Below are 23,577 nucleotides of genomic sequence, written 5' to 3'. Positions count from 1 at the left end.
CCAAAACATACTCCTACAGTTTTTGCCCGATTTGGACGAAACCAAAAGCATTATGCTCTACCGACTTCCACGAGCAAAATTTGGTCAAAGAAGTTTTCTACGACTATCGGAAGACCAAATGGTAGCGATTTAAAGATTTGATTTTTCAATTTGGAACGTTTCTCATGTAAAATGGTGCTGCAGCCCAAACCGTAAAGGGTTGGGACATGCCACTTGCATGACTAGATCAAGGTCCGTGCCTGGTACGCAGACTAAAAAATTCAGACATGCCGACCACTAGGTGGCGCTACAACAAAGGAAAATGTGTTTTGGGCTATAACTCCCACACCGAAAGTCCGACAGTCAAAAACTTTATATCCACAGATGCACACAAGTCAGATGCATCTTTTGACTTAGGCCACGCCCATTTGTGTATATATAGATTTTTCGCTACGTCGCAAAAACTGTGTCAGTCACCAAAACATACTCCTCCTACAGACGACGACGCCCAATCCTGAGTCGCATGGGAGGCTTGGCCCCCGTTCACAACTGCTTGCAGTTCTAGTCATTAGTATTGAATTTGTTGCAAATTGCGGCCCAACTATTTATTTGCTCAGTCCCAGCAGTATGGCTTTTAGATTCAATAACCGGATGGTTTCAAACTATTTTTTTAAGAGATTTTTTTCAAATTAATTTAAAGGTCCCATATTATGCTAAATGCACTTTTTAAATGTGTTCTAACATATCCATGGGTCCACGGTGTGCCTAGAGACTGCCAAAATATTAAAAAAAATAACAATCTCTCCTTTTCTCACTCTCCCCCTTTCTGAAACCCCTACCCCTCCCCCTCAATATACTCCAGTCAGAATTCTCCCCGTTTCTGACGACAAAAACTGGAAAGCCAGAAGCTTCCAAAGTGCAGCCCACACCCCTATTTCTTATTGGTCCAAGGCCCCGAGATCCTCTCGAAAAATATTCCTTCATCCCTGTGTTGTTTGCTTGTTGCTAAGCGACAAGATGCCTGTAGCACAGAAAAGCATGGTGAATGTTGCATAATCCACTCATTTATCTTAACCCCAGCAGTCTATGCCTCGTTTTTAATAACACAACGGATAGGAAGCTACTTGTGGGTTTTTTCAAACAGTGAAACTGAAAGAAATGTTTTTATTGGTATTTTTGCCTGACTGGTGTATAGCTCTTAGCTTTGGGACAAGCATTCAGCTTTTGCTCATAAAAACATATTTCTATCCCCCACACCAGTCTGGAAGTGCCTCGTTTTTAACAGGACAAAGGATTGGAAGTTAATAGTGTAGTCAAGTCAACTTTGAAGATAATTTTTTCACTGATTTTAGTGGTATTTTTAGCCGTTGCTTCCGAGCTAGCTTCGAGACAAGCATTCAGCTTTTGCTCATAAAAACACATTTCCATCCCCCACACCAGTCTGGAAATGCCTCGTTTTTAACAGGACAAAGGATTGGAAGTTAATAGTGTAGTCAAGTCAACTTTGAAGATAATTTTTTCACTGATTTTAGTGGTATTTTTAGCCGGTAGCTCCCGAGCTAGCTTCGCAGTAGCCACCATCTTTTGTAGCATTTTTATTGTGAACATGCCGTTTCCATTAGCTTGGAAACGGCAAGTCAGTGCCTCTGTATGAACATAGTCTTTCATGTAGACAAGGATAGGTCATGTCAAACTGTTCAAAGTGTGTTACTAGCACTAGACTTGGTTCTTCTCATGGTTAGGCTAACTGCGCTAACAGGCCCAGCAAATACGTCATCATTGTTTACAAACAGACAGAGGGCGAGGCGTTTCTGGCTTCGCTTCCAGACAGGGGGCGGGGGCAGCTCAAAGATTGTATATTTACGAGGGTAGCTGCAGCTCTTTTTGAAAAATAGGCCATTGTGAGATTAGCTGAACATCAGCATAGTACAATATATTATCTGAAAGTTTTTTTCAGCAAACAATTAAAGAAAAACGTATTAGGGACCACTAAGACCATATAATATGGTGTATAATAGAACCGAAAAGTGTATAATATGGGAGCTTTAAGTTTATTGACGGGATTTTTTTTGCCTCTGCCATTGTTTTTTCTCACAAGCAATGGTTTTTCTACTCCACTCCGGGTTTTTTATGATCACCGTTGGACCAGCAGCATGTGCTCAGGTGTTAACAATCAGGCTTACTTGCCTTACTCCAGGACTTCATAGTCTCAGACTAACTAAGCTAAACTTAAACCATATCCATGAAAGTGATTTAAGTCCCAGTTTAACTAGTCCACATTAAGGCCTACTCCTGGCTTAATCTAGGCCCTGTCTGTGAAACCGGCCCATTATAATTATATTATATACAGAAATAGGGTTTAGTTTTTCTAATACTGTATTTATGGAAACTCTCACAATCTTCTTTTGTCATGGATGATTCTTAAAAAAGTACAGGATGATATACAAAATGAGTCTTTTAGAGCAAGTCTGATTGAAAGACTGTAATGTGAATCTTGAATTAACACTCAACCAATAATATCCTGTTATAAAATCACTGTTATTGATTATTCTACGTATTTGATGGTTATCTGGGTTTTTGTCACCACCGTCCAATATGTCAAATTCATAAGATATACTTGTCAACTCCGTCATATGTGAAAATCTAACTAGTCACTTAATATGAGAATGTGTTTTCAAATTTGAAACACATCTTGATTGCTGTTAATTTTAAAGTAAACATTCCATTACACAGTTCAACTGAAGAACATAGAGGAAAATCGATATAAAATATCTATAGTCATATAAATTTTGAAAATATTTTTTGTGGCCTCTGTCAGTCTTGGTGAATACTTGTGATCACAATTCTTCTCATGGGTCTAGCTTAAATTGAGGGAAAATTTATTTGTGTTTTTGATGTCTGACGGTGTTGACACAAAATAAGGAATGGCAAGGTAAAAAGCCCATTTTGATAAAAAGGATAAAAGCTGGGAGGTTGTATCAAAGTGTAGCTCAGTAGCTTAGTATATGTTGGAAACATACATGTCATTTAATTTGCCTAAACATAGGGTTTGTATTTGTTCAACATTGCACCCTGTTTTGTCCCACTTCTCAAGAATCACTGATATATTAGTGCTGTCAGTTTAACGTGTTATTAACGGCATTAACGCGAACCCATTTCAACGGCGTTAATTTTTTTATGGCGCGATTAACCCTCTTTATGGCCTAGCAAACGTTGTGGTTTTTTCTCATGCTGTTGCATCAACTAGTGTTAGAACAACTGAAACACCACAAACTATACATATGGCTCGCAATTAAGTTACTGTTAATTCAAATGGAACATGTCCTACAGCGTAATTTCACATTAAAATCATTTAACTGGCAAAACGGCTAAATCTCAAGTAAATTCTGACTTTCATTTTGAAGCAGAAACCGGAACCTAGCACTTCCTAGCTCAGCTGCGCGACCTTCACTAGTAGCTTCTTCCGTTTGTGACTCTGGGACTTCGTGGAAAAAGAACAGAAAAGAAAGCTTGTCATTCGCAAAAGTCTTACTTATAACCCTGCGTGCAGACCAAAACCTCCATGAATGTTGGTGGCAGCCGGCAGTCAATCATTTTCACTTTAATTTTCCCTACGAAGGGCGACTGGAGCCTCGGCTGCAGCAGCGCCATGGCAACCACCGGCACACAAGCGTATAGTGTGTCCATCTACATTGTGGGCTATTTGCACTGAATTGCAAATTATGATATTTTGGATGAAATACACTGAATTACAAGGGTGTAGAGAATGGGTGTGATAAGAGCATTAAAATGAGAAAAAATAATGGGACAAAAAGAAATCGAGGGACATTTAGGGTAGAATAGATAAAAATGCGATTAATCGCGAGTTAACTATGACATTAATGCGATTAATCGCGATTAAATATTTTAATTGTTTGACAGCACTAATATATATATATATATATATATATATATATATATATATTAGAGGTGGGCATAGATTAATTTTTTTAATCTAGATTAATCTAGATTAATTTTGGAATTAATCTAGATTAATCTAGATTAAAATGGCTCATTTGAATTCATTCATAATATGTGTGTGCTCCTAAATAATGACTCAAAGTAAGTCTTTGAGAACGTGTTTCTCAAGCCAGGTGGCGCATCAGACCAGGGGCTCATCTCCTGTTTCCAACATGCATCACAAACTGCTTGAGGAAGCTGTTCTACTATGATAATTGGTGATGAAAATAAATAATGTTCAACAAGATGTTACTTAGTAACGAGTAACCGGCATCGGACCTCTTTTTTCAGTAACAAGTAATCTAACACGTTACTATCTCCAAACCAGTAATCAGATTAAAATTACTCATCAAAGTCACTGTGCGTTACTTTTTCTGTAATTTTCCTTAGTGAAACATTTTACATAACTGCACAAATGACTGCGATTGCGATTTTATGTAAATAAATGTGCACGCATGTGTCTCTAAACGCTCCAACTGCTCCAACCGCTCCTCTCGTCTTTTTGGTAGCGCCCCTCGTCTCTGTCATGCAGCGTGTGTGTGTGCGCCTGTGTCTGTGTCTGTGTGTATGTGTGCAGCAGCATTACGGCCGAACTGTGGCGCAAAACAAAGTTTCCCCCCCGATGAAATATAGCGTCTGCTATGGGGATATTTAGGATTCGGGTACGGTGACGTTGACGTTGAAGAGATAGAAGTGTTTAAAACTTGGAAACTTATAGTCACGTGGCGACCGGTGGCCACACACACCCACCCTGCGTTCCAATACCCGATTGTGTCGTGGGCAAGTGATGGAGAGAGAGAGCGGCGGGTGTGTGAGAGAATAAAGGCTCCTCAAGTGTCAACAACGGCCCCCGGCTATTATTATCTCCCCTGAGCCGAACAGGAGGTGGAATAAGAGATTAACGGCGATATTTTTTTTATCGCCGATAAGAGTCTTGCGTTAATGCAGCACGTTAACGCCGATAACGGCCCACCACTAATATATATATATATATATATATATATATACATATATGGCACATATATTTATATACAGATCTAAAGATTAAAACTCGATTTGTATGTGTCAGACTCTGGTTTGACCAGAAACTATGTCTTTCATATTTGTCTTTTTTGTTTGCTGATATTTTCTCCCTTTCTGTTTCTCACTTGCAGTCTCTTCCCACTACCCTTTACCCTGACCTCATACATGAGCCTGTTTGATACAGACTCCCAAAACCTTTCGCCCATGAACCCCCAGAAGAAAGGGCCTAGCCAGGCAGCCATGGAAGAGGCCGATGCCCCTCCTCTTCATCACCACAACAACCACAACAGCCGGTCCCGTAACCACAGCAAACAGGAAAGGTGCTACAGGCCCTGGGAAGCCCCACCTGGAGGAAGTGCTGGCGGCAGAGCAGGACAGGAGGAGCAAGACATTGAGCTGCAACACGGAGCTCCAGCTCTGCAGCCCAAGCCCATGCCCCGAGCTGCAGTGACACGTTATCGCAGACAGGGGAACGGTGAGGCCCGGATCAGAGCCCAGGAACAGAGGCACAGACAGGAGCAACAGAGAGCAGCAGAGAGAGCACAACAACAGCAGGAGCCAAATCAAGCAGAGATGGCCTACCAAGGTGATGGAGAGAGGGATGATTCAGTATTGGCCCGCTCAGCAAGCACAGAGAGCGGCTTCCACACCCATTCTGACCGGGCTGAGGGGGACCATGGCCTGGTGATGATGTCTCTGGACCCTGAGGGGCAGCCAGAGGAGGAAGTGGGGAGGCAGGCCGAGAGGAACACTGAGAGCGCAGAGGCTCAACAGCAACAACAACCCCTGCCCCTGTCACATGATCCCCAACCTGACATCCAAAACCCCCACAACCAGGATGAGCCAGAAGAGATGCTGAATGATGGCTATTCCAACTACATTTACACCCAGCCCCTCAGCCCCTTAAGGGGAGGGGCCACCATTTTGGGTGGTGAGAGCTTTGAGAATTTAGAGGCTGGACTTTCAGATGAAGCCTATTCTGAGCCATATGACATTTACTCACTCTCTGAGCATGTTTACGAGGAAATCTGCCATGCCCCTGCATCAGTTTCATCTGCTGCGATAGGGGCCGAGGATAAAGGCTCTCTCCAACAGAGGAGGGCTGGCTTCCAGCTACTAGAGCGCCAGGCAGGAGGTAAAGACTACCATCAGCAGGAGGCAGTGGGCTCCCGCCTGCGCCACTATGATGAACGCTCAGACGATGAGTCAGACAGCCCAGAGAAGGAAGCCGAGTTCGCTCCACACCCACGTACTGACAGCTGCGACCAGGAGGGGGACATCCACAGCATTGTGGCGCAGGTCAGAGAAAGCTTAAGCCCTCAGAGTCTTCACTGTGCTGTGGAAGACGCCATTGAAGAAGAAAAAGTCCTAGACGAAGGACCCCAACATGAGTTCCAATCTGACCTTGACCAAAACCGCAAAGACTCCAACCGAGGGAAGCAAGCCAGACAACAAGCTGTGAGTCCCTCAGAGGAGCCTGAAATGGTGAGGAACAGACATGAGAAAAAGGCTGCCATATCCCTGGCCATCAAGGACATTAAGGAGGCAATAGAGGAAGTGAAGACCAGAACAGTCAGATCTCCTTACACACCTGATGAGCCAAAGGAGCCCATTTGGGTGATGCGGCAGGACTTGAGCCCTACTGCAGAGTGTGACCTACAGCCTTCACTGGGGGGTGATGTAAGTACCACAGTTTTTACTGTTATTGATCAAGTTGTACTGAATAACAACACTGTTCTGTTTATTAGCCTTTGTTAGTATATTAATGTTTGTTTACTTGTTACACATTTACTATTTAAGTCCAAGGGAGGGCAGAAAGACCAATGGGCCAGATCAAAAGACCAAAACACGTATATCAGTGTAGACACCCCACTTGGCCAACATCAGCAGCATTAGTTACTCAAAACATTTAATCTTATCATACTTAAAGTCTGAATGTGTAAGACTGCAAAAACAGTAACACACAAGCTGTAATAAGGTGAGCTGAACGGTTAGCTGGCACACAGACAGGTTGAATTGCAGTTTACAGGCAAGACATCACAACATATCACCTCTGTGTGGGTCAAAGGGCAGCACCTGTCATGGCACAGAAACATATGTAAAATTGCCACCAAATTTAGCTGGTCGAAGCAGTTTTTTGAACGCGATGCTGCTGAAAATAGACGGTTGTCCATTTTACTACTGCCAGTAACTGACTTTAGTTGGATTTAACTGACTGTAGCAGGATTTGTTTAAAGGTTCAGTAAGCGGAATGGTCAGTTTAGCTAACTTCCTGTCAGTGACTGCAGTTAGCAGTCCCCTCCTTCGTCACCACATTAATGCACTGCGGTCTTCAAGCAGCGAGTTATCTAGCATCATCTCAGATCCATAAGTGTGATAAAACATGTTAAAAACCATCAAAACAGACATTGGGAAGGATTTTTACCTGCACCGCCATTGTAGGCTCATACACATTAACCCATCGGTTGCTCTGCACGTGCACCGGCAGTGAGATGGGTAACACTTATAGTAACATAAATAAATCGCTTACTTCACCCTTAAATGAAAAGGGTCTGACATTATTTTGGTTATTAAAAAAAATATTGTACTTAAAAATTACATTGTGGAACCAATCATTGAAGCCTGTTTTCTAGGGAAATTAATTTTCAGACGGAACCATATATTTTATCCAATTTTACTCTGGCACTAACCCTGGTTTGTGATGTCTAAGGCATCACCAACTTTTACCTAGTTTGCAGCTGACCTATCAAAGCGCAACTGGTGTGATATCCAGTGGCAACTGGTCATTGAATGGGCCTCAGCCCCAACTACTCTCACAAGAAAAATAAAATAATTATAAAAAAATTTAAATTATAATAATTTCACCATAAAGTACTGTAAAATAATAAGTTCCTGTTCAGGCAACCCTAGCTTGCTTCAGACTGCGTTCTTCTGATTTGTGTCCGCAGTAACACTACAGTAGCCGTGTGAGCCATTTGGGACTTAGCCCCGCCTAGTCCCTATGACAAAATGTAAAGTGTATTGGACCAGGGTTTTTCCTGGCTCAGAATGGGCCTTTGGGGGGTCAGTACGCGACCGACTTTTTTTGGGGTCGCGACAGTAAAGGCAAACGGTTTGTGTATTTTAAGAGGGGTGTTGGGTTGGGAGAGGGGAGTTTCTGTCCAGCTCAAGAGCATTTCAGTCAGCCTGTCAATCACTGTGTTACCATGGAGCTCACTGACGCTTATGAAATCACAATAAACAACCTATATATGAAGTCAAAATACTAATAATGACTAGGCCTACCTATTTAGGCCTAATACTTTAATTGTTTCTAATTGATCTAAACCATGGAAGAAGGTAGGGCTGCTCGATTATGAAAAAATCATAATCATGATTATTTTGAGTAATCACATTGTGTTATCACGATTATTAAAGACAGTTAATCATTGATTTAAGAACATTATGCATTTATTTTACTTTTAACAAGGTTTTTTTCTAATAACACCATGACTTTGGACTTTAAACAAAGGCCTAATTGAACTGAAAACAGGGAGAATAGAAATAGGCTAAATAAGTGAAACATATTTTTAATAATTAAAAAAAAATATGTCAAAATAAAAATAACCAGTTGTAAATGGTGTTGATAGGGCACGTCTTTTGCTAGCATTGAATGTAAGGGCATGATTTATTTATGTCATGGAGCTGGCTGGATAGGCAGTTGCATTGTAGTGTTGACAGTTGTGGTGGCAGGAGTCAAGGAGCTTTAAACTTCCTGTGTTTTTATTCATTGATTGCTTGGTCATAGACCACTATGATTCGACTTAAAGTGAATAAACAAATTGGTCGGTATGTTTAGAGGTGCAGATCAGGTCGTATATCACTTTTCTTTCTCTCTCTCTGTCTCTCTCTCTCGGTCGCGTATGTCACGTTACTCGCGTGTGACAAATCTTGCACATTATTTTAGTCTGTTGTGAGTCTGAAGTGTTTTCAGACAACACAATTAGTTTTACCTTTATTCTCGTCATCTAGAAGTTTTTCAAAACACCCGGCAATGCGCAACATCTCCCTCCTACTCTGGACGAGCCGATAGCTAAACTCAGGTAAGGGAGGGGCCGAGCGGAGCTCACGACTGAAAGGGTGCGCTGCATTTATAAGCCTGCATGCCCCGGCGAGCGGAACAATGATAGTTTAATAACGATTATCCCCGACCTGATTTATTTTTTTACAACTGAGATTGCAAGTAATATGACTGGAATGGCGCGGAAATGGAAACACATTTGGAGCCGTTTTAAGTAGATTTTTATTTATTTATCTATATATATATAAAAAAAAAACACTTTGGCGCTGAGGATTTTCCTTTGGCGGGCGCTAAAATTCCTTTGGCGGGCGCCAACATTTTTTGAATGCAGGAAAAACCCTGTTGGACATGAAAAAATTGAAATGTGCATGCTCAGATTGTTTCTCTATTGAAAGTGGATGGAGATCATTTTGTTTCCGGAGGGGCTAGCCCAACCGGGGCCCACCATGGACATATTGGGCTTGCCCCACTACAGCGTCATTTCATAATTCACAGTTGATTGGCTGTACGTGTCTCGCGTGACCGCTGACAAAGTCATATTTAGTTTAGCGCGAAATGTCCAGTAGCGAGGAACAAAGGATGACTTCGCTAACATGTCAGAGGCACACAAACAAAAACGAGTCAACATGAATGAAGTAGATCATCTATTGGAAAACAGATTTGAGACGCTTAGTTTTGAGGAAAAATTTGAGGTAAAATGCCTTGGTGCCTACCATCCACTGGATTTCGGCATGAGACAAACTGCTGGCTACGGCATCTGTGCATTTATGTGTAGTGGTTTGCCAAGAAGAAATGGCTAATGGCTAGCCATCAGAAGAAGGCCCTCTTCTGCTTTCCTTGTTTGCTGTTTGGTGGAGAAGGTACTTTGTCGAGGACGGGATACAAGGATTTAAAACAGCTTTTTGAGAAGATTAGATGAGAGCAGCTATAGTCAACTGGATAATGCTGTGGAATTGGGGCCACTTGAACAGGTGAACATCGCTGTCCAGATTGACCTCCGCCTTTCACTTCACACATTCATGGTGTCTGAGGCAGACGTGCGTACATAAGTGAGAGCGGAGCCAGTCTGCTTTTAACTGTTTCCAGCCTATAATACAGCCTAATTATGGTCTGTAATTATCCGGACATCTTCTTAAACTTTTATGGAAGCCTTTTATTGAGGTAAAAACAACATTTCTGGTGATCTTAGTCTAAATTAAGGCGATAGAAAAATATCCACGCAGATTGCACTGCACTGATTGCTGAGTGCCACCACCCGCTGTTCCTGCACTCTCCAGGCTACTACAGCAATGGGTGACTGGAAGTAAGAATTAACTTTTGTCCCAACTCACAAACTTAGATAAACAGATGACTCAACTATAAACCTCGATGGCAAACCTGAATGAACAAATTGTGAAAGTTCAATCCAGAGTCAGTGCCGCCGAGGATAATTTTGCAGACGCAGACAAGAAAATCACAGTGCTGCAAAAGACAGTCGATACGCTGGAATCTAAGTTGGACTACCTCGAGAATAAAAGTCGACAACCCAATCTACTGATTTATGGCGTGGCGGAAGGTGCAGAACTGGATAACACAGTTGCATTTGTCCAAAAACTACTGCCCTCGATCCTGGGCCTACAGGGGATTTCGCCTTTCCATATTGATCGCGCGCATCGCATCTCCGCACCAAATGCTTCTCGAGCAAGGCCCATAATTGTGAAGTTTGGAGATTATCAACAGAAATTAAAGGTGATGAATTGTGCACGGAATCTAGGGGAAAACCTAGACAATGGGAGAAGAATCTTCACTTATCCAGACTTCAGCGCGGCTGTTCAGCAGAAGCACAAATTGTTTGCCACTGTAGCTACTGGTCTAAAATACGCATTGCTTTTTCCTGCTACACTCTCTGTAGATTACAAGGGATCCAGAAGGAGATTCCTATCTCCCGGTGAGGCAGAGGACTTCATCAGCGATCTGGAATCAACAGGTGAATTAAACAGTGAAGAATCGCCTATGAAGTCCCTCTGAGTGTTTGTTGCTAGGGATGGGAATCGAGAACCGGTTCTTGTTCAGAACCGGTGCCGAGTCAACCAATTCCTTGGAATCGTTGACATGCCTGCTTAACGATTCCGCTTATCGGTTCCGCTCGTTGCAAATGCGTTATGACTTCAGACAGGTGCTGCTTTGTTTTGGTTCAGAACGCAGCAAACACGACGTCGAGGCAGAAGCGCTCTAAAGTGTGGTTGTATTTCACGTGAAAAGATAACAATACGGCCACTTGCAACAATTGTAAAGTTTCCATTTCATCAAACGACTCAAGCAAGCGCGCAGACTGCGATCCTGACGGTTAAACGTTTAAACGTCCGCTGCCTTACTAGTCGGCACCAGAATTGCCCATCACTTGGATTTGAACATACAATGTGTGCGAATTAACGTGTGTGTAGGCCTAGGTGTGGGCTGATAAAAGAGGGAGATACATAAAAAGGCGAGAGCAGCATAAAAATAGGCAAAAAGGATTTCTTGACCGCTGCCAAAGGCCCGCTGTTTACTCTCGTTCATCAGCTGTTAGAATGCTGCCTTTACGCACGGCGGTGGGGACGAACCCAAAACAACACACAGTGGGACTCAGCGGTCCGGTGATGAGGAAACTTTAACAAGACACTTTATAAAGACAGTAAGACACACTTAAAATAACGCTCTCTGCCCGATACAAAAAGCTCTGCCTTGGATTACTTGATGGAGCGATCGATGTGTATAAAACCATCCGCTACGTGTGTCTGATGACGGGCCATTATATTAATAAACAGCGCGCTGCACATAAGAACAGCGTAAAGCTGAGATGGAGCGGTGACTCCTTGTCGCTGGCGTGGTGAAGAATAAGCAAAGCGATACATTCTCTTCAAGCCTTTATGGCGTATTTATTCTCTTCTTGAATAGCCTACATGACTGACTACTGTGCAGTCAGTTAAACAACAACGTACAACGTGACAGTTTGACCTGAGGCGTTAACGTAGTGACATCATCACGTTGCCCTTTCAGAGTAAGGGCGCAATCATATAATAACACTTAACATACATTAAAGATCTCATATCCTTCCAGAAAGGGCAAACATGATAATTTTTCTGAAAAAAATGGTTAATTTGCCAAAGTTGAGAGTTGGTATTATCTTTTCAAAAGACTTATTAGTATTTTTTCTGTCAGTTGAATTTTGTTTCAAGTGCCAATGAGCACTGTTAATATTCCAAAAGGCACAAGCTCTTCCTTGACGGTTTTAAGTCTGTGTTTTTAGTTTGTAGGGCACATAATGGCATTTGGGCTTAAAAACCAAACATTTTATTTTTTTGTCTGGACCAATTAATGTGAAAATTGACAATTTCCTAATCCTAAAGTAGCCTACTCTTGATAATCGTTCAAGGCACACACTAGACACACTTCTGATCAGATATTAAAGAGAGTTAATACAAACAAACTAATTTGTACCCAAGGGGGCAAAACCCTCTTTTTTTGGGAAAACAGACATGGGTTGTTGTAAAAGGTTGTTCACCAGCAATGATATCTAGGACCTTCAAGGACCACAACCTGGGTGGACAACCTGGTCAACTACCTGCTGGAAAGCTACAGGGGGCCGAAATAGAAAATCGGAACCATGGTTCAATGCGAGGGTAAAACATTTTTTTTTAACTTATAGATATCATCTTGAAACTTTGCCAGTTGATTACTGGCATTAAAACAATGAGTTTCTGTATTGAAGTTTTTTTTCAGAAATGTTTGAATATATATGCAAATTTGGCATATTTGACAAATTATGTACAAATGTGCACATCTTTAAAAAAAAAAAAAATCTAGATATTGGATAAAGCCAGAGTTAAAATCTTTATTGCATTTTGACATTATATAAGTGTGTTAAGTTTCTACATAATAAACTTCCTCTGTTAGAAATGGTGTGATAATTCTGGTTTGATAGTGGTTAGATTGACATGATTTGATAGTTTTTTTCATTACTCTGACCCAAAAATCTCAACTTATAAATCACTTACGTCAACTAAACTTTCCATAATCATTCTTAGAACTATTCTGAATGTTATTAAAAAAGGATTTTTTACACAGCCTTTTTTAATTTTATAAATCAAAAAATACTAAAAATGCATTACGACATGTTTTGAAGAAGAAAATGTCTCATAAATCAGACTATGAACAACATATGAAAAAATCCTTCTTCAATAACCTACAGAATAGTGCTAAGAATGATTATGGAAAGTTTAGTTGATGTAAGTGATTTAGAAGTTGAGATTTCTGGGTCAGAGTAATGAAAAAAACTATCAAATCACGTTTATTTATTCACTATCAAACCAGAATTGTCACACCATTTCTCACAGAGGAAGTTTGTTATGTAGAAACTTAACACACTTATATAAAGTCAAAATGCAATAAAGATTTCAACTCTTGCTTTAGCCAATATCTAGATTTTTGGTTTTTAAAGATATGCAAATGTGTGCATAATTTGTGAAATATGCCACATTTGCATATATAGGGGAGAACAGGATAATCTGAGCCACTTTTTACATTTGCTCCCCTCTAAGCGAGCTAAAATGATTTATCACTCAAATTTACACATTTCCCATTAATTCAGGATGTTTCCTAGAAATGGGCATTAGCAGATTTTTTTCAAGACAAAGGGCAGTGAAAATATGATTGTTTTAAAAAAAGTTGTCATGTGGCTCACTTTACCCCAGCTGTGGGGTAAACTGAGACAGACCAGAAAAATCAAGGGGGTAAAGTGAACCAGCTGGGGGTAAACTGATCCACTTACTTTTTCCACTCTGAGACTACCATAACAACACATATTGTAACAGTTAGAATCCTAAAAGCTAGCCACACATTCCAGAACTAATGTCAGACTAGTAAAAGAATGATGGGGTTTGGTCAATTAAGCAAAGCAAATTTTCTAAACACTTGAAAGTAACTCTGAACAAAATCAAATACAACATATTATAATTCAAAAGGTTTTAATAAGATTCAAATGAAAGATAGAACCAGTTAGATTAGAACACAGTCTGGGGGTCAGAACACAGGACCCTTAGAGCCAGCTTGTGTCTGGGGGTCAAAGCATAGGAAAATCAGAACCAGCGAGAACAGCCTGGGACTAAGAGAAGACGCAACTGGATTATAACATCAGCCTGTCATACTCTACAACTAGGCCTACTCTACATTCCAGCCCTGAAGGTTACAGGGAAAGATGAGAAGGTGCTCTTTCCATGTGGTTGCCCCAGGTCGTCTTCCTGGTGTATTTCCTTGGCATGATGGCTTTTCTACAATGTGTATGACATTAAAATAAAACATATGTTATGTAATATTACATTAAAATATGTTTAAGACTAAACTTAACTTGTGCCTCATGGTGGGGGAAAGTGAGACAGTGCCTCACTTTCCCCCACAACATTTGGCTCACTTTCCCCCACCACCACAATTTGAGAAAAAACTACCTCTCTTAGCATTTCAGGCTAATCTTTAGCTAATATCATCACATGGTTTTTATATGTTGGTAGTTCATCAACACGTATGATAGAAGTTTTTCGACGTGAATACATTTGCTTTGGCACAACAGTTGATTAAGTTGACAGCAAGAAAATTTACTTTTACATGCAAAATACCTATTTTGGTGAAAAAAACATGCTTACCACAGCACCATGAGGTCCTCTCTTTCAGGGCCATGGGGAAATGAGAGGGGCTTGAAAACATATATCTCACATGACCAAAAATGTTTTCCGTTGCCTAGATACAGGGGGTGGCTCACATTACCCGATGCCTCAGATTCCCCCGTTCTCCCCTATTCAACATTTTTGAAAAAAACTTCAATACAAAAAATCATTGTTTTAATGCCAGTAATCAACTGGCAAAGTTTCATGATGATATCTATAAGTTAAAACATTTCAATTTTACCCTCGCATTAAACCGTGTTTACGATTTTCTATTTCGGCCCGCTGTAGCTTTCCAGCAAATAGTTGACCAGGTTGTCCACCTAGGTTGTGAACCTTGAAGGTCCTAGATATCATTTCTGGTGAATAACCTTTTACAACAACCCATGTCTGTTTTATTTATCTTAATCACAGCAGTCTTAATAATGCCGCGTTTATAACGAGACAAAGCTTAGGGAGCTACTTGTGTAGTAATTCCATTGGTGAAACTAAAAGGAATCTCCTCAATGGTTGTTTGCCTGTTATTTACCTAGTGTAGCATGTAGCTTCGGGAGTAGCACCCAACGTTTGCTTCTATTACACTAACTTAGCTTTCCCATTGCAGTTTAATAATGCCTCGCTTTTAACACCACAAAGGGTGGGAAGTTATTCCTGTAGAAATCAAACTGTGAAGCTACTGTTTTCACTGGTTTTAAATCGTCTGAGTGTTATTTTTAGCCGTTAGCGCACATGTAGCTTCGGATGTAGCATCCAACGTTTGCTTCTATTACACTAACTTAGCTTTCCCATTGCAGTTTAATAATGCCTCGTTTTTAACACCACAAAGGGTGGGAAGTTCTTCCTGTAGAAATCAAACTGTGAAGCTACTGTTTTTAATTTAAAAATAAATATTATGCAGGGTCCTCTGGGTTGGGCAGATGATCTAATTCAATTATTAGGCTATTAACTATCTAGACCAAAACATTGTATTCCTTTTTTTGTATGATAACTTACATTTGCTTAATATGATGTTAATATCAAAAACAAACTAAAAAAAAAATATATATATATATTTTTTTTCCCATATTCATCCGCGCCCCCCCCCCTGCCATAACTCCCCACAGTTTGAAAACCACTGCTCTAAAGTTTTTGACTGTCGGATGTTAGTCAAGATAAAGGCAGCAAGGCATCCTTTCCTTCTTTGGCTAAAATGTGAAAGTGCACGATGATGTGAACATCTCATTCTGGTGTTTATAAAGTCTCCAGAATGCGAGAAACAGTGTCTTTTTAGCTCAAAATGTTCCTGGGGCCGGGGCGACCCCAGACCCCCCTCTTAGTTGTCTGAGCCTCACCTGTTTTTTAAAAACGCCACTGGTGATATCTATAACACAACATTAGCGCGATCTTGGAAGGAAAAGCAATGCTTGTGCAGCCCCTTTTACCCCAATAATATAGAGGGTAGGGCCCTAGGTTCTGTAACCCAACTTGTTTACTTTAATTTTACTTTGGATTCCCTATATTACAGTTTTTTTCAATCGCTAAACCACAGTGGGCACAACTGTAGCTCAATGTGCAAAACTCTAACTACAGTCTGCACTACCAATAGTCACTGGAGCTGAACAGTTCACTTCACCTGCAAAATAGACTCATTGCAGCAAACACTATGAATCCTCACTGAGATAACACACAATGTCACTCAGAATATGCTCGGAGTACAAACACTAGCATCAAACCCCAATACACAAATTACAAACTTTTAATCTTTACAGTTTGAATAATTTGAGTTATTTCACACAAATTACATAATATTTTCTTTGATGAAAGGGTGAAATTCTTTCACATGAAATTGTTTATTTTATAACATACCATTTTTTTTAGGATAACAAAAATAAATGAAAATCAGAAGTTTGCTTGCATTTTGTATACTTTATTGAAAACATTTCCAAATGTAGTATTTATCTGTGTAAATATTCTAAAATTGTAATACAGAAATCAATTCCTGTAATGTTGTCATTTACTGTAAGGATGCAACTCTAAGCTGTTTGTTTGCTGGAAAATTCGTATTACAGATGCAACTTTAGATTTTTGCAGATTGGGTTGCACTCTCAACCCTGCCTCTCTCAATGAGAGACCATGATTCACAACAGGGTCTATCAGTGTTGCCCTTACTGTATTTCATCAGACATTACAGCTCTATGTCTTCTAGGTCTTCCTCCACACATCCACACTCTCACTGCCACTCTTCTACCTCCAACAACCTGTCTTCCTGGGTCCATTTCCAAAAAAAAATATATTTTTGAGCTTTCCCTTTATACTGTATATATGTTCACTAACAAGTCTAAACAAGACATCTTAGTGTTTGAGTTGAAATTGCAATCCGCAGTGTTTGAAAGGGATTCATTCTGTTTTGAATGTGTGGTTTATAGTTGTGGCAGCAGTGTGTTAGCGTTTGAAAAAAGTGCTGGAAATCCACAGTGTTGTGCAGGCTGTGGTTAAGCCATGAGATAGGTGTGTAGAGTTTTGAACGTCGTGTATAAGCAATGAAAAACGAGCTAAAACGAGCTACAGTTTGGTCTGAATGAACCGCTGCTCTGCATACTGTTGTTAGAGTTTTGCACTTGTCGTTCCAGTTGTGCCCACTGTGGTTTAGCAATCGTAAAAAACTGTAATTTACACATATGCAAACAGTACCCTTAATTACTCTTAAACATGCCCAATATCACCACTTCGCTGTATGAGTAAGCAGACAAACAAAAAGGTAAGTAATCAAATGTTTACTTATTTTTAAAATAAGATATTAAATACTGCGTATCACAGATACCAGGTTTGTCAAAAATAAGCTCAATTTGCGTTCTTCAATACAATATAAATGGGAACACAATGAAACCTCTTTCAATAACCCATATAGCTTAAACCAGTAGGCTATAAACAAATACACATGTGCATTACCTTGTCACAGTTATAACTAAGCCGGCATAATATGATGAAACCAAAAGAACCCCCACACACCCCCTCGTTGCAGGCCTGTTGTGAAGAAAATAATCCTCTTCGCTCCTCTGTGCCTAAGAAAATACTGTACTCACGTCCAGGAGAATGGCAATGAATGTCCGCCAAAGTCCATGGGTCTATTATGCTTGCTGCTTGGTTCCTCTTCACCAGAGGAAGGTGAGCTACACCCGCTATCTGGCCGGCGATCCTCGGGAAATCCAGTCGTAGTTGCGTTCGTTGGCTGTGTTAGCCAACATGCTACTGCTGCTCAGCTAGCTGGGCAAACTAACTGCTCACTCGCTCGTCGTTACCGTGGGCTGGTAAGGCCTTTTGTAAAGTCCGTGCTGAAGTTTACATCCACATCTTGTCACACTTGAAGCTTAACAGCTAATATGTCATCAACTTTAACTACATAACTTAAAGGGGACATATTATGCAAAAACTCGGGTTTAAATGTGTATTTCCGAGGTCTACTTGTCACTACTTCAGCCACAATTTAGTTTTTTGTCACTTGTCTGTTCCCATATTAACTCTCTTGTCATTTCAGACCCGGCCACTCCCCCCTGCTCTGCACTCCCTGCTGATTACCTCCACCTGGCCTAACCACACTCACCTGCTCCCCATCAGCTATTAGCCCCACAGTATATAGACCGGTTCATTCCCTCAGTTCCCTGCCAGATTGTCTTTGTGTCACATAGCTCTTCAGCGTCCGTTTACTAACCTACTACCTGTCTGTATACCTGCCTGCCTGTTCGTGTTTTTGACCCACCCTTTGGATTCTGGATTACCCTTTTGCCTGCCCCTATTGGACTTGTTTGCTACGCTACCACCTGGTTTGACTCTTATTAAACTTTGTTGCTACACCTGAAACTGCTTGCTGTCGTGCCATTGGGTTCTTGCCTGCCATTTTTGTGTAAACCTGACAGTACAATCTGGCCAAAAGATGAACCCAGCCGACACAAAGGCTCTTCAGGAAGAAGTGGCAGCACAAGGTGCCGCCCTACACCAGCATTCGAGACAGTTCACCGCTATGGAAGTGGCTTTCCAGGAAGCTTCGGAACGCCACAATCAGCACTTTGAGGTTCTGAGCGGCCAGCTCCAGCAGCTCACGCTGGCCAGTCAGACCCCAGCGGTTCAACCACCCACCAGCCCTCCTGTCCCTGCTGTCTCCCGTCCAGAGCCCCGCTTATGTGCTCTAGAGCGCTTTTCTGGAGCTCCAGATACCTGTCGCTCCTTTCTGACTCTGTGCTCATTGACTTTTGAACTACAACCTCTCACATATCCCACGGAGAGGTCGAGAGTGGCTTTCATGATCACCCAGCTTACTGGGCGGGCCCGGAACTGGGGTGCCGCCGAGTGGGAGAAGCAGTCGGCTCTCTGTTCTTCTGTGGCTGCCTTCTCTGAGGGTCTTCGGAAGGTGTTTGATCATGCTACCCCTGGTCGAGAGGCTGCTCGGGGTCTGTTTAACCTGGCTCAGGGGAGCCGGAGAGTGACTGATTATTCCATCGAGTTCCGGACTATCGCTGCAGAGAGTGACTGGAACTCTTCCTCCCTGGCTGACGCCTTTTACAACGGACTTTCTGATGCCATCAAGGACGAGCTGGCGGCCCGGGATCCTCCAGGGGATTTGGACGTTCTCATCGCCACCGCTATCCGCATCGATGGACGTATCCAGGAGAGGAGACGAGAGAGGGTACTGACCAGCACTTCCCGTAGCCTTCCACGTCTTCCAGTTTCACCTTCCACTTCAACGTGTTTTCCTACCGCTGCTGCCTCTTGTGACCCAGTTGAACCCATGCAGCTGGGCAGGACCAGGCTGTCAGCTGCTGAACGACAACGGCGCCAAAGGGAGAACTGTTGCATGTACTGTGGAGAGGGAGGCCATTACGTGTCATCCTGTCCAGTAAAAGACAGGGCTCACCAGGAATCCAGAGGGCGCTGGTGAGCCGCATCAAGAACTTTGAAGGTCCCTCTCGAGCACTACTTCATGCCCAGCTCAACTTTAATGGTCGGTCCCATACTGTCGCTGTTCTCATTGACTCGGGAGCTGACACCAACCTTCTGGATCGGGGCCTTGCCATGCAGCTGGGTATTAACCAGGAACCCTTGGCCGAGCCTATTGAGGCTACTGCTCTCGATGGGCGCCTCCTCTGCACTGTAACCCATCGCACAGTTCCTATTCATCTGGGCATATCAGGTAACCACACTGAATCACTAACCTTTCACCTGATTAATGCACCTCAGCAGCCAGTTGTCTTGGGGTATCCTTGGTTAATTAAACATAATCCACACATTGACTGGAGAACCGGTTCCATTCTACAATGGAGTGATCAATGTCTTGCGGTCTGTCTGAAATCTGCCTTGTTACCTGCCTGCAGCACCCCTTCTTCTAATGAATTCCCAGATCTCTCAGGTGTCCCGTCGGAGTACTACGACTTAAAGGAGGTGTTTAACAAGGTACGGGCCACCTCTCTTCCCCCACACCGCCCGTATGATTGTGCCATTGACCTCCTCCCTGGCTCATCCCCACCCAGGGGGAGGCTCTACTCTCTGTCAGCCCCGGAAACCAGGACCATGGACGAATACATAAACAACTCACTGGCAGCAGGCCTCATCCGTCCCTCTTCATCACCTGCTGGAGCAGGGTTTTTCTTCGTGGGTAAGAAGGACAAATCCCTCCGGCCCTGCATCGATTACCGCGGTCTGAATGATGTCACCATTAAGAACAGGTACCCCCTCCCACTCATCTCTTCTGCATTTGAACTTTTGCAAGGGGCCTCTGTGTTTACCAAGCTTGATCTCAGGAATGCCTATCACCTAGTTCGCATTCGGGAGGGGGATGAGTGGAAGACGGCGTTCAATACCCCTAGGGGCCACTACGAGTACCTGGTAATGCCTTTCGGACTCACAAATGCTCCTGCAGTATTCCAAGCCTTAGTGAATGATGTGCTCCGGGATTTTCTCAATGTATTTGTGTTTGTTTATCTTGATGACATCCTCATCTTCTCCAAGTCCGAACAGGACCATGTGCAGCATGTCCGCAGGGTTCTCCAGAGACTCCTAGAGAACCAGCTGTTCGTGAAGGTCGAGAAGTCCGAGTTCCATGCCACTGAGGTGTCGTTCCTGGGATACATAATTTCAGTCGGAAGTATTCACATGGATCCCACCAAGATTAAAGCGGTGGTGGATTGGCCGGTCCCCACCACTTGTAAGAAGCTTCAACAATTTCTGGGGTTTGCCAATTTCTATCGTAGGTTTATCCGCAACTATAGTTCTGTAGCAGCTCCCCTGACAGCCCTCACCTCCCAAAAGGTAGCCTTCCAATGGTCCCCTGCTGCAGGAAGGGTGTTCAGTGAGTTAAGGTCACGGTTCTCTTCTGCTCCCATCCTCATCCTACCAGATCCAGAACGCCAGTTTGTCGTTGAGGTGGATGCGTCAGACTCCGGGGTGGGGGCAGTCCTGTCTCAGCGGTCAGGTAAAGACCAAAAGTTACATCCATGTGCCTTTTTCTCCCGCAAATTGTCCCCAGCGGAGAGAAATTATGACGTTGGAAACCGGGAGCTATTGGCGGTTAAGATGGCTCTCGAGGAGTGGAGGCACTGGTTGGAGGGGGCGAAGAATCCGTTTGTGGTGTGGACGGACCACAAAAACCTGGAGTACATCCGGTCAGCCAAACGGTTGAACTCCCGTCAGGCCAGGTGGGCGTTGTTCTTTAATCGTTTTGATTTTACCCTGTCTTATCGCCCAGGTTCTAGGAACGTCAAACCAGATGCCCTGTCCCGTCAGTTCCAATCCGAACATGTTCCCACACATCCTGAGAGCATCCTCCCCACTAAGATGGTCATCGGCGCAGTTACCTGGGACATTGTGGACAAGGTAAAACGGGCCCAGGCCGACCACCCGGCCCCCAGTGCTTGCCCTGATAATCGTCTGTATGTGCCTGTGAATCTCCGCTCTCAGGTCCTCCAGTGGGGACATTCTTCTCGCCTTGCCTGTCATCCAGGGGTTAGGCGCACTCTAGCCCTGCTGAAGCAACGGTTCTGGTGGGCTACCATGGAAGAGGACGCCAAGGAGTTCATCGCTGCTTGCTGTGTTTGCTCCCAGCACAAGATCGCTCGCCATGCCCCTGCGGGTCTTCTTCAGCCACTGCCTGTTCCTCATCGTCCGTGGTCCCACATCTCGATCGACTTCGTCACCGGACTGCCTCCCTCCGAGGGTAACACCACTATTCTTACTATTGTGGACAGATTTTCTAAATCTGCTCAGTTTGTTCCATTGCCCAAGTTACCATCTGCCAAGGAAACAGCTGAAATTATGTTGCATCATGTTTTCCGTCTGCACGGCCTTCCCTGTGACATTGTCTCCGACCGGGGGCCGCAGTTCACTTCTCGTTTCTGGACAGAGTTTTGTCAGCTGTTGGGGGCCACGGTCAGCTTATCCTCGGGTTTCCATCCTCAATCCAACGGCCAGACTGAGCGGATGAACCAGGAGATGGAGACTGCCTTGCGCTGCATCACATCCCAGAACCCGTCCTCCTGGTCCAAGCAGCTCCTATGGGTGGAGTATGCTCACAACACACTTCCAAGTTCAGCAACAGGTCTTTCCCCCTTCCAGTGCTCTCGAGGATATCAACCTCCATTGTTCCCTGAGCAGGAGCGAGAGGCCAGTGTCCCGTCTGTCCAGGCGTTCGTCCAGCGATGTCGGCGCACCTGGGTGCGGGCCCGTGCTGCTCTCCTGCGCTCGTCCGACCGATACCAGAGATATGCCAATCGCCGTCGGACCCCTGCACCCGGTTACACTCCGGGTCAGAAGGTTTGGTTGTCTACACGGGACCTTCCGCTCCGGGTGGAGTCTAGGAAGTTGGCTCCCAGGTTTGTGGGTCCGTTCTCCATCAATAAAGTCATCAATCCTGCTGCAGTCCGTCTCCGTCTTCCTCGCTCCATGAGGATCCATCCCACCTTCCATGTATCCAAGATCAAACCCGTTAAAGAGTCCCAGCTCCAGCCCTCCTCCAGACCCCCGCCGCCCCCCCAGCTCATTGATGGAGGGCCTGCCTACTCGGTTCATCGTCTCATCAGGTCGCGACGACGGGGAAGGGGTTTCCAATACTTGGTTGATTGGGAGGGTTATGGCCCTGAGGAGCGCTCGTGGGTCCCGGCTCGCCACATCCTGGACCCCGACCTCATCACCACATTCCATAGGGACCATCCTGATCAGCCTGGGGGGACGTCAGGAGCCGTCCCTAGAGGGGGGGGTTCTGTCACTACTTCAGCCACAATTTAGTTTTTTGTCACTTGTCTGTTCCCATATTAACTCTCTTGTCATTTCAGACCCGGCCACTCCCCCCTGCTCTGCACTCCCTGCTGATTACTTCCACCTGGCCTAACCACACTCACCTGCTCCCCATCAGCTATTAGCCCCACAGTATATAGACCGGTTCATTCCCTCAGTTCCCTGCCAGATTGTCTTTGTGTCACATAGCTCTTCAGCGTCCGTTTACTAACCTACTACCTGTCTGTATACCTGCCTGCCTGTTCGTGTTTTTGACCCACCCTTTGGATTCTGGATTACCCTTTTGCCTGCCCCTATTGGACTTGTTTGCTACGCTACCACCTGGTTTGACTCTTATTAAACTTTGTTGCTACACCTGAAACTGCTTGTTGTCGTGCCATTGGGTTCTTGCCTGCCATTTTTGTGTAAACCTGACACTACTAGAAAAGGTTTTAATGGTCTATTGTACAAAAAGCCCATTAGTTTTCTACCAATGCCCATTTCTTCATTGCCTTTTCAGGCCTTTTTTGGCCTCTCCCTAAAAAATTTGGTTTTGACATCTACCCCCCTCCTATCTACATGGGCGTGCATGCACCACCCTGC

General features: G+C 43.5%; 1 protein-coding gene across 1 annotated transcript in view; it reads left to right on the top strand.

Annotated features, from left to right (window-relative positions):
* Positions 1 to 5,241: 5,241 nt before the first annotated feature.
* apba1a (amyloid beta (A4) precursor protein-binding, family A, member 1a) overlaps positions 5,242 to 23,577 on the top strand; it is a gene marked incomplete at both ends in the record, with an annotated part of 313,633 nt that continues 295,297 nt past the window's right edge. The window contains one exon of the mRNA XM_080040598.1: positions 5,242 to 6,681. Coding sequence (XP_079896724.1) covers positions 5,242 to 6,681 — 1,440 coding nt within the window. The remainder of the gene's footprint in view (positions 6,682 to 23,577) is intronic.

Source organism: Ammodytes marinus (assembly GCF_949987685.1).
Source record: "Ammodytes marinus genome assembly, chromosome: 2".
In the NCBI taxonomy this organism is placed as follows: Eukaryota; Metazoa; Chordata; class Actinopteri; order Uranoscopiformes; family Ammodytidae; genus Ammodytes; species Ammodytes marinus.
Note: the sequence above shows the minus strand (reverse complement) of the source record. Positions and strands in the feature narration are given on the sequence as shown.